The following is a 12,009-nucleotide window of genomic DNA, read 5'->3' on the forward strand; positions in this document are numbered from 1 at the left end:
AAAATGAATGACTCAGGACATATTAAAACTAGAGAAGACAGTCAAAATCAAACATGGAAAAGTACATCTTTAGCTATGGTCAACACCCAAAGGCTATAGTATTTGGTCTAATGCTTGCTTTTCTGCACCAAAGGGTGTGACATCATAGCATTTTGAAAACCAATTTCATCTTATTTAAATCATATGGGTCTCAGCTCAGAATTCTAAAAAAGGAGGAACTTTCCGAGTGATCGCCACAGAAGCCCATTTTCGCGAAACACCCATTATTATTATACTGTTGAACTCTAGAATGCTGAAATGAAAATCATCAATTTTTATCAAAGCAAGGTTATTTCACACCAATTTGAGGGTTTGGGAGAAAATTTCAAGTAAGAGTCACGCACCCCAAATTTACAATCTTGATTACGTACAGAAAGTGGTGGCGCCTGGGGTCTTGTGCGACTTATTAATATTTTCCCTTCATCACATTCGCCTGTATATATAAACTATATATAAAAATGAATCTTGCTTTGAGCCTAGAACCAGAATATCGACTGTCATGATTCATATCATATATTTTTAAAATATATATAGGCCTATATAATAAACATGAAAGACAAAAATTAATGCTCTAACTCAAAGTACAGTAGTAGAATAGCCCAAGTAGACCTGTTCAGTATGAGAGGTGTAAGAACTGTGGGAGGGCAAGATGCAGTGATACTGAAAATCTGCAAATCTTGTAGAGAAAGCTAAAATATACTGCCACCAATCCAATGAAACGCGAACACTTAGGCCATTTTCACACAAGGCCTGCACCCACGCTCACTTTACTTAGCAGAGAGCTGTAGTAGTTATCAAAATTCTAAACATTAAACATATTTGCTTCCAGTTTCAGTTTTTTTTGTCCACTGGTGTTGCATCCAGCCCTCCCCCTATCCCCAAGTGCGTCTTTTAAAAAAAAATCGATAATCTCCCCCGTCCCCCCATTCCTGAGTCCTGTACTTCGCAGCTCTCAGAACGCGTGCAGGTTCATTAACCGGCCACAATGGTGAGTCCGACAAGACGCTTGTATAACTTTCTTTTCTTAATGTTGCCCCTATACTATAAGTGACGACACAGTGACAAATATTGATTTACTTTCATGGCGACACCACGTTTGTAATGCCAAACCTGCATGTTACAATAATTGTTGCGTTATCAGACAATTACTGACAAATTTCTGGGTGGTAACGAAAGCGAAAGTAAAGGCTTACTGGACGCTCTGTTATGAAATTTAGTGGGTATCATGCTGGACTATAGAGCGGTTGACCCTCGTGCGCCCTCTTAGAAAAAGCGCGAACTTTGCGAACAGAGTTAGAATCTACCCTACTTGTGTGAAAAACAATGATAGTGACACTCTTTTTGGCTGAGTCACAGAATTCTGAATTCTGTGGGCTGAGTCTGAGTGAACTATCTCTTGAACCTTCCGGTTACCGTGTACATAGACCCTGAGACTACGTGCCCGGTTACCGTGTATGTAGACACTCCGTTTAAGAAAAATTCCCTCCCGTCTTACACTTACATATAGATCTAGCTATCAGTCAGTTGTCCATTTTCTCTCTCCGAACGCTCAGGAAAATAAACTTGAACTCTTTCTCCGAACGGTTGCCGTTCTCGAGATTTGTTGATAATTTGCGAATGGAGTGGCTCGCGCGTGCGCACGTGTGTGTGTGTGTGTGAGTCGAGGGGGGGGGGGGGTGTGGAGGGATTTTTTTTGTTTCCATGAAGGATGTTTGCTTTAGGGATGACTAAATGCAAATAGGTTACTGCCAAGGTCGGGTAATGTGAAGTCAGTCTTGTTGTATGGATGTGAGACGTGGAACGCATCTCAGACGTGCATAAAGAGGATCCGGGTTTTCTTAAACAAGTGTCTGAGGAAGCTACTGAGGATCGAATGGACAGACAGGATCACCAACGAGGAAGTATTAACTCATTGGTTTCATCTGAAATACTATATCTGAAGATGTGCCGGGTCCCGGGACCCGACTACTTGTACCTTTTTTTTTTGTACCTGAAAACTAATAGAATCTCAAGGGGAATGACTTCCTGTGTTATTTAAACCATTTAACTTTATTTTGGTTGTATCCCTTTGACCATTGGTCACCCAAATTGTCTGCTATTTATAAGCAATCTGCCGAAACATGCTGACCTGACCTACTTCTTACGTAAACAAGAAACAGAGAGCTGCTGGAAGCTCCTTTCACTACCAACGAAGCGCTAGGGATTATTGATTCAGGAGACTACAATGCTCCAGGCAATGTCACTATTCTTATAGATAATATCACTTAGTATTACTTGTTTGAAACCTTTCTAATTCACTACAATAAATTCTGAGATCCATGTGCTTAGCTCATGAAAAAATAATTTTTTTTTCACGTTTACATGATCGATATAAATTTTTTTTTCCACCTAAAACATAATTTTTTCAAAGTTTTTGTAAAAATAAATACATTTTATGTAAGTATACATGATGATCTTACTTTGTGTCAACTTTTATACCTGTACAGTTAATAGGTTTATCTCACTGATTTTTTTAAAAATAGGTAAGAATCGTGCGTCTCCAGGGAAATTTTTGGTGAAAAACTTGCGTCGTCAATGAGTTAAGAAGAATGAGAAAGAGCCCAATCAGAGATGAGGTGGGAAGAAGACGTTGGCAATGGATTGGACACATTTTCAAGAAGTCAAGCAACTGCATAACAAGAAAAGTGTAAGATTGGAACCCACAGGGTAAAAGATCAAGGGGAAGTCCACGTGGAACCTGAAGAAGAGTCACGGAAATGGATGTACAGAAAATTGGGAAGACGTGGAGTGACATCAAGCGACTAGCCCAGGATAGGGAGAGGTGGAGAGTGTTTGTTCGTGGGTTAAATCCTGATCCAGGGTGAGAAAGGCAATAATGATGATGAAGGTCGAGCAGTCTTGTTTTCTCACAGTACTTTTTGAAGGCATTTTCAAACAGAGTGTCTACGTACACGGTAACCGGGCACCTAGTCTCAGTATCTAGGTACACAGTAACTGGGCACCTAGTCTCACCTAGACTCAGTATCTACGTACACGGTGACCGGGCACGTAGTCTCAGTATCTACGTACACGGTAACCGGAATAAAAATAATCAATATTTGTCCTCTGCTGTCACTTGCTGAAAAAAAAAAAAGTCATACTAGCGTCTTGTCGGGCTCGCCATCGTGACCGGTCAGTGAACCTGAGTGTGTGCATCACATTGTGAGTTCCAGTTGGGGTCACGAAAGTTCATTCAAAGTCTGTGCACTGCGAAGTATAGGAAGTATAGGGCTCCGGAATGGGGGAATTATTGATTTTTAAAAAAATGTACAGTCGGGGGAGGGGTGGGGATGAAGGCAACACCGGATGACAAAAACTGAACTTGGAGTTCTGAACTGTCCGGTTATCCTGTACGTGACACTGAGACTACCGGTTGCCGGTTACCGGGTACGTAGATATTGAGGCTACGTGCTCGGTTACTGTGTACGTGACACTGAGACTACGTGCCCGGTTGCCAGTTACCGTGTACGTAGACACAGAAGCTAGGTGCCCGGTTACTATGTATGTAGACACTGAGGCAAGGTGCCCGGTAATGTGTACGTAGACACTCCGATATAGTCCGGAAACGTTGCCCCAACCACAACCGAAGTATCTGAATATTCAGACATTTAACAATCTCTAGATGTAGCTCTAGAAATTGAATTCGATGGAAATAATGCTTCTTCCCAGTCCTCAGAATGGCAGAATGAAAGATGACGCGTAAATCTCGAGAACGGAAACTGTCTGGAGAAATAGAGATCAAGAAGTCTGTTTTCCAGAGCGTTTGGAGAAATAGTCACTTCGAAATTATATTGATGCGCTAAACACGAATATCAACTTCATTTCCGTCGCAAATTATTAAGTTTTTAAAATATATATCTGATAGTCTTAATTGAGCTATTTCACACTAGATGCCTAACCGTGTAGTAATTCGCATGCTTTGGACCAATCGGGGGGGGGGGGGGGGGGGGGTTCCAGGGGGGCCTGGAGCAAAAGAAAATCTGGGGGGTTACCCATAATTTGATATTTTACAGTTTAGGTTTGAAATTTTTTTGAAAATAATTGGTTTGCGACAGTTTTAGTTGCTTTATGTGTGATCTGCAGCAAACAGTACTGCAGTTTGACCCCCGAAGCAGTGCATCTGTGTGCGGAAGTGAAAGTAAAAATTTACCCAAAATAAACTTAGTAAAAATGAAATCAGAAAATCATTTTGTGAGTAAACGAGCCTTTGACAACTTTGTTTGACTTTGACTTTGAATGAGGTTGCAAAATAATTATGTTTTAAGATTGGAAGAGGCTAGCTGTACTTAATGACGGCTAGACTGCTAGGCTAACCGTACTTAAGTACGGCTAGACTGGCAGGCTAGCCATACTTACATGATGGCTGGACTGACAAACAGCAAAAAATCTGCCTTCTGAATTGTAAATAAATTTTTAGTTTGCAATAATACCTAAAATATTTGTAATTTTAAACGAAACCAATAGGTGCCTTACTGACGGTGCGTGCGTTTTAAATCTGAATAATTACTCATTCGAGACCTATGTACTCAACAGGTTTCTAATACGACCTAAAATAAGTACGGCTAGACTGGCAGGCTAGCCGTACTTAATAGTGATGGCTGAATTGTAAATAAAATTTCAGTTTGAATACTTAAAGATATAGTATTTCAGATGAAACCAAAAGGTGCCTTTCTGACATGCATGTATTTTAAACCTGAATAATTACTAGATCTTTGAGACCTGTGTACTCAACAGGTTTCGGTCAATAGGGCCTAACCTAGATCTAAGGACGGCTAGACTGTCAGGCTTGCCGTACCTTAAGTATGGCTAGCCACTTCGTTTAAGATTTTAAAAAGTATTCTTTCCAGGGGCCTCTCATGGGCTAGAGGTTATGTTGTTCACCTCTCATTCACATCCTTTTCTGCTCTCTAGCAATGATCTGTCGTCTACTTTCATCTCCACTTTCTGCCCCCTCCTCTAGGCTCCTGACTATTTGTGCAGTCTTTCTTCTGCTACTCCTTGGCTCCTTCTTACTTCTCTGTCTTTCAGCCACACCCCTGATCTTATGGTAGGTAAGATTTACACCGCCTTCTCTGACAAGGGTGAAAAACCTGAGAGTTCCCGGGTGCAACTCGGAGGTCGCGTGTGCAAGTTGCGCACGTTAAAGATCCCTTGGTGGTCCAAAATCGATAAGAATAGTAGGGTTCGGCCGTCCTATCAGCTAAAAATGTTTAATGTGTCCCGTGCGCTCATGTCATATGACTTTTTATGCAGTTGCAAGCGCTGTAAAACACTTACACAAAAAGTAAAAATAAAAAGATAAATAACTCATTCTACCTTACGTAAAATTCCCTGTTTGTCTGGAGCACACACACTAGGCTTCTATTTGAAAGTACCATGGGGTCTGGCGTGTTTTGGACTCAAAGATGTTAATGGGGCTGAGATAATGATGATTGTCGACAGCGTAGAGTTGGCAATGCCATGCTTGTCGTCCTTGCACTCCGAGTGCTGCAGCATCTTTGGTTAAGTAAACTTTAAGAGTTGGATCTGGAGATGGCCTTTGCTTTTCATTTCACCACGCGGTAGAATTGGGCGCTCGTCAATTTTTGGGCATCGTGAGTTATTGTGGTATCATCTTGAAGCTTGTTCATTTGACAATATTTTGATAACAAAAAATGCACGCCTATTTTGAAAAAAAAGTCGAGATATTTGCGATTGAAGGAGGTTGGGGTCGCCTTGTTTCAGAGTTAAAATTAGCGACAAAATGGCCGCCACAGTTTGGGGATTTCTTAAGCTTGAGAGTCCTTGGAAACTGAAAATTAACATTTGTTGTGACTTTAATCAATGTTTTTCAGTAAAATTCACACAGAAATATGTTTTTGAATGGACATTAAAGGTGTTGAGCCAAAAAACAAAATTTAGAAAAAAATTGTCAAACTGAAGCAAAAATGCAAATATCTTCGATTTCATTTTTTTGACAAGCGCTTGATTTCACCAGGATGCCTCACATAAATTGTCTTGCAGAGTGCTGGTGACTGGTGAGCAAAAAACTAGCAGTGTCTCATTCTACAAAAAGTAAAGGATGGAGATTTTAGTTACAATAATATTGACCTAGTTCAATTTAATTGTTCTCTGTGCAACACTCATGGGGAAGATTGTTTTTAAAGCTTGTTATTGTATTGAGCCACCCACTAGTTCGTCTTAATTGTCTGTATTGTGGTTATTGTGTCATAGCATCATGATATTATTATCTACAGCATCGGTGCTGAAACAAAATGAAAAGTCATCTGTTAATACCGGGTGCCTATTGTAGATGAGTTTGGGTCAGTTTGGGTTGATTATGGTGGTCTAAGTCAAGTGCACACCTACGAGTAGACCCTTCCCATGTGTCAAATTTGTCGAGCAATTGAAAACTTCGACCAATGTGCAACGTTATTAATTATTCACAAAACAAACCATTCACGACACTGCCGTTTCTTTCCATAGTGGCTTCAAGTTCCAACAGCAGCATTGCGGTTGTTGTGTTGAAAAGTCTTGAATCCTACACACATAGGAATTATCTGTCAATCTTTCTAGATCTATTAATTTATCAGCCTCTCAAAATCTACACTGTCCATTACTGCATCTGCATACACACTGTACACATCTGATCATTCGACTCACAACTTGGAAGAGTACACACGTTTGTTTTTGAAGATCATGATCGAAGAGGTATTGCTCCTCCATGAAAAAAAATCTGGCTGGCCCTGACTCAATTTGAACAAATACAGTTGACAGTGTGCTCTGTCAACAATAGGAAAAACAACTGCAGTAAAAATAATATAAAAAATACTAAAACAGTAACTGAAAATCAACCTCTCTTCAAAGACAATTTTTTACTAGTGATCTTTTATTGTTTTGACAAGTAATCATTGACCTTAATAAGTTACCATGAGTTCAATGAGTGGATGATCACAAGGTAATGGGTCATATTGTTTGAGGAAAACTGTGAAAAAAAGGCTTTGGCTCAGTGTTTGCCCATATGACTGCATGTATTTTAAGAAATGTAACCTCTGTGTTCTATTTTGTGGCTGTTGTTGCAAAAATGATAGATAAAATGATTATAATCTCTTCTTGAATTCCCAACTATTATGTTGGAATGATGAATGATGTCGTCTGGCTTGTTGTTTTTCGATGCACAATGACAGAAAGAGAAGAAGAAAATCTCTTATCTCATCGTTGATGAAAATCACAAATTTTCAGATTTAATTACACTTTGTTGTTCACACTGATCTATTATCATGTTTTTTTGTACGTTATATTGTAATTACTTTTTATATCAGTTAAAATCCTCTGCAACAATGTGCAAAAGAGGATTTGTGCTGCCACAATTAGTTCCTTGTTCATGTTGCGCTAATTTGAATATATATAGCTTGCCATGTGTGGCATTAACTTGAACTTAGACTACCTTGGACAGTTTAGTCCGAGTATTTTGGGAGTTCTCTGTGTTCAATTGATCACTGTCTGAGTTTGCATGCAGTGTGATTCAAGAAAACTTGCTTTTTCAATTTAATCAGAGCATTATAATGTAGTGTGATTTAATTTCAATTGTATTGTAGCAAAATGTAGTTTGCATTTTCAATTCGATTATCATTTTATTAAAATTAGTTCCCCTGGGGCAGTGCTACTGACTGTAGTGTCTTTAGGCCATTCCCAATAGGGGGACATATCTCGTTAAAGCATAGTAGAATTGTAGATGGGCTGACTCATGTCACGCTCATAACTGTGCCTGATCTACAACAGGGAACTGCTGCTTTTTCTTCCCTGATCCTTACTATTGTCAATTTCCTCTACTTCTTTTATGTTTGTCACTCCCTTGTGACCTGCTATTTTGGGGTGCCTTGATAGTGGAAGCAGACCTTATGCTGTTGAAGCTAGAGAGGTGAGCAGTGTAAGTCTGATTCCCTGTAAAGACTTCTCTGTTGACACCCACCCCTTGGCGCTCATATGACCTTATGCAGTTGTGAGCGCCGTAAAACCCTCTACTATAAAAAAACAACAACAAAAAAACCCCCCTCTACTATAATAATAATATTAAAATTAGGACAAAATCGTATCATATGATGTCCCAATTTGTTTGAGTTATCCATGCTTGACTGCAAATTTATCAGTTGCTTTGACAGTTTGTGAAAAAAAGCTACAGCTTTTACTGTCAGTTTTGCTTTTTGTCTTCAGTTGTCCCAGCTGGAACACATGTCACAGTCTGTCAAGAAAGCTTTTGGATTTGTTTGGAAGACCATGATGCAGCAATTAAGTCAGGACAGCACGGATGAGGATCGTCCTCTAGAGGACGTCCGTGCCGAAATTGTTGAGCTCATTCGGACTGGACAGGACCCTGCAGACGTCATGGAAGAACTGATTTTACAGGACTATCAGTTGAATGACAAATATGCCATTCTGGATGTGAAGCAGCTGCTTAAGTGGAATGATGAGGTGCGAGGTGTTCTTAATTTTTCTGAAAATCTTGGGGTATCCCTCTAGAAAAAGTTTTAAGTTTTATTTAGCTTTCAGCCTTAATTGCTTAAGAATCTAGAACACCAGAAAAGAAAATATTGGTCTGCCAGTTTTCTGTTTTTGGGTTTTTCTTTTTAAAAAAAGTATTGGTCATTGAATCTGTATCAAGTGAGTTTTTGTTTGTTTTGTATATATACGTATTCAGTCTTTAATTTTAACTCTTTATCTCCATAGGGGGTAAACCCACTATGCCAGTCCCCTTCTTTGGTACTAAATCTAAAAATGTAAAAAATGTCACAAAATGGATAATTAAATCAAAACGAGTGATCCAATTTTGATAGTTCTTCATCTAATAAATGAACTCCCGGAAATAGAGACCTGTTTTTGGCAATTGCCGAAAAGTAATTTGATGTCAAAGTCGTTGTAAAGGAATGCGCCCGGGCCACTGTCAGCAGCTCACCGGCACTGGGGTTCCGACCGCAAGCGCGGCTGCCGTAGATAAAGAGTTAATGTCTTGTCATTCCATATAAAGGCTGCTCTTGTGCTGTTAGTTAATGTACTAGTTTTAGTTTCTGTGTTGTGTCCTTCGGTAATAAATAAAATGGATGGAAGACCCCAAAATACCCTCGTACGATTATGACAGATTTTCACTCAAGAAAGACGGGACTAAATTCTGCTTAGTCTAATAAAAACTATCAATCATGTAGGTGATGTGTTTTTTCCCTCTATTTTATTATTAATTTATTCTTTATCACCATCATCATCATTATATTACTATTATTATTATCATCATTACCATTATTATTATATTTATAATAATATTAATAATAATAATGATAATGATTATTATTATTATTATTATTATAATAATAATAAAATATGTTTATTCCATGAAGGGGATGCAGGGCCTCCAGCATGTCCAGCAAGCCCTTGGTTTTATCCTGAAATATGCCAGACATTTGACCAAGGCGTTGCCCGAGAGGAGCCAGCAGTGGCGGGAGATTCGTTTCACAAACGTCCACGTGGAAAGCAAAATAAAACCCATGAAGGTAGTGAAATATACAAAATTTTCAAACCCCCCCTGCCTTTTCAGTTTCTTTTCTCTGTTATATAAGTTCTTGTTAATATAATTTTAAAGTTGTTTCGACTTGTTTAGTTCATTGATCAGAAGATATTGAACCTGTGGACTTTTCATGTTTAAAAACAAATACAAAAAACATGTTCGTCCTTTTTTTTCCAAGTCATGCTTTTTGTGGTGTACTTCATTTCTGATATTTTGATAATAACTTCCTCCTTCTTATGAATTTGACTTCTGCTTCCTGTTCAGAGTTTGTTTTGTTGTTAATCGTTTCCTGTCTCTGACATATCCTTTTCGTGTGGTTGACAGGTGCTTTGCTTTGTTGTGGTTTGTTTTTACTGCTTCCTTGCAGTACATTTTTCCCCGCGGGGCAGTGCCACTGACTGTAGTGTCTTTAGGCCATTCCCAAAGGGGGGGACATTTGTTGTTCAAGCATAGTAGAATTGTAAATGGGCTGACTTATGTCACGCTCATTACTGTGCCTGATCTACAACAGGGAACTGCTGCTTTTTCTTTCCTCATCCTTATTATTGTCATTTTCCTCTACTTCTTTTGTATGTTTGTCACACTTGTGACCTGCTATTTCCGGGGTGCCTTGATAGTCGAAGCAGACCTTGTGCTGTTGAAGCTAGAGAGGTGAGCAGTCTAAGTCTGATTCCCTGTAAAGACTTCTCTGTTGACACCCACCCCTTGGCGCTCATATGACCTAATGCAGTTGCGAGCGCCGTTAAACCCTCTACTGTAAAAAAGAGTACCTTTTTTTTTTTCTGTTTCCTTGCAGTATGTTGCAATTTTCAGGCCTCCTTAACATCTAACATAGAGCAAATTTTTAAAGAGCGCTTACATTATGAAGTAGATAATACTTAAGCTTACAAACAGCAAAGTGTTGATGTCTTGTGATAAAGGATAAATTAATATTTCCTTGTCTTATCTTATTCTGACACTGGAGCTTTCTGTTGTGTAGGGTTTTGAGGCAGTATTAGAGCAGCTGGGATACACAGAGCCTCACCAGCACGGGCTGCGCTTTCCAGATGGCTGCGAACCTGACGTCAGACAGGTCCATAACATTATCGCAGACATCATCCTGTTCCGGAAGGAGTTGGGGATCTATATTCAGGGCAACCACCCTCACCACGATTACATTGACAGCTTGTTAACACAGAACACAAAGTAAGTGAAGTCGAAGCTGGTTTTTTTAAAAATGAGTAGGATTTGTTTAGATTACGCAGGCATATCTTTTTGATTTCTTCAAAGTACAGTTGAACCTGCTCTAACAGCCACGTGTCCAAGACGGTGACCTGTACAAACTTGTGTTTTTTTCTATTTGATAATGACATTGTACGAGACGTACATTTAAGACCACCTTTCTTCTCGACAATGGGTGGCCTTCTTGAACAACTTTGACTGAATGCTTGGTGGAAGATGCTAACCATGTAAGTTTCTAAAGTCATATTTGACTGGAAAATCGTCATTATACTTTTTTTCTGTTTTCTGCTTTTGATGTGCAGCCAACATTGGTTTGAGTACCAGACATATTATCAATGCTGTTGCTACTTTCATTGGTCTGACTTGAAATTACTGCAAAGAGGGCCAAGAGAAATGGTCAGACCAGGAAGGGACCAAATACTCAAAGGTGCTGTTAATTTTTGTCTATTGCGTCTATTTTCTAATAGTTGTAAAATTATATTGAATCCTCTCTCTGCAGAGATGAGTTATTAGCCTTCAAGCTATCCGGACAGCAGTGTGATGAGGAGGAAGGAATGGACATGTCATTATTTCCTCCCACGAGACAAGATACGTATCGCAGGCCTTTGAGACCGGTATGATATGTTTCCTCTTCCCTTTGTGTCACAATGTCAACATAGTAGCTTTACCACTGCATATTTCTCTTTCTCTCCTCTGTCACATACATGTATTCCTGCCGGGCTAAGTACTCCAATTCCTGAATCTAGATTGACCGAAATCTGTTGTCTTACAATCCCTCTGAAAGGCTGTTGCCTACCTCATGAAAAGTTTTTCTCATGAGTCTTGGTTGTGTGTTTGTTTTAACAATTTTTTTTTCGTTAATCTGCTGCTAAGAATAAATAATTATTGAACCGTCATTACCCAAATTGTCTGTAGAATCAAATCCAGCTGCTTATAAATGAGAGCAGTCTTGTCTGTGAAGATGTTAACTCTATGGGTTTCCACTGTTGTTGGAGTATTTTCCTGTTTTGCTCATCAGAAGATTAATGTAGATGGCTGCACAGAGCTTTATAAATCTAATGAATTGGGCTTTCATCAAGTTGTCCTTTCTTGGGTCGATTTATTCTCCTTAATACCTACATGTGGCTTTCATGAATGCAGAATTTCTTCGAAGCTATTCTTGTGGTCTGGCTTCG

At 39.2% G+C, this 12,009-nt stretch overlaps 1 protein-coding gene across 1 annotated transcript in view; it reads left to right on the forward strand.

Annotated features, from left to right (window-relative positions):
• Positions 1-12,009, forward strand: part of LOC101849805 (E3 ubiquitin-protein ligase lubel) — a 51,798-nt gene that overhangs the window by 5,220 nt on the left and 34,569 nt on the right. The window contains exons 2-5 of the mRNA XM_005111160.3: positions 8,272-8,529; positions 9,447-9,599; positions 10,593-10,798; positions 11,334-11,448. Coding sequence (XP_005111217.1) covers positions 8,290-8,529; positions 9,447-9,599; positions 10,593-10,798; positions 11,334-11,448 — 714 coding nt within the window. The 5' untranslated portion in view covers positions 8,272-8,289. The remainder of the gene's footprint in view (positions 1-8,271; positions 8,530-9,446; positions 9,600-10,592; positions 10,799-11,333; positions 11,449-12,009) is intronic.

This window comes from Aplysia californica, unplaced genomic scaffold (assembly GCF_000002075.1).
Source record: "Aplysia californica isolate F4 #8 unplaced genomic scaffold, AplCal3.0 scaffold01018, whole genome shotgun sequence".
NCBI lineage: Eukaryota > Metazoa > Mollusca > Gastropoda > Aplysiida > Aplysiidae > Aplysia > Aplysia californica.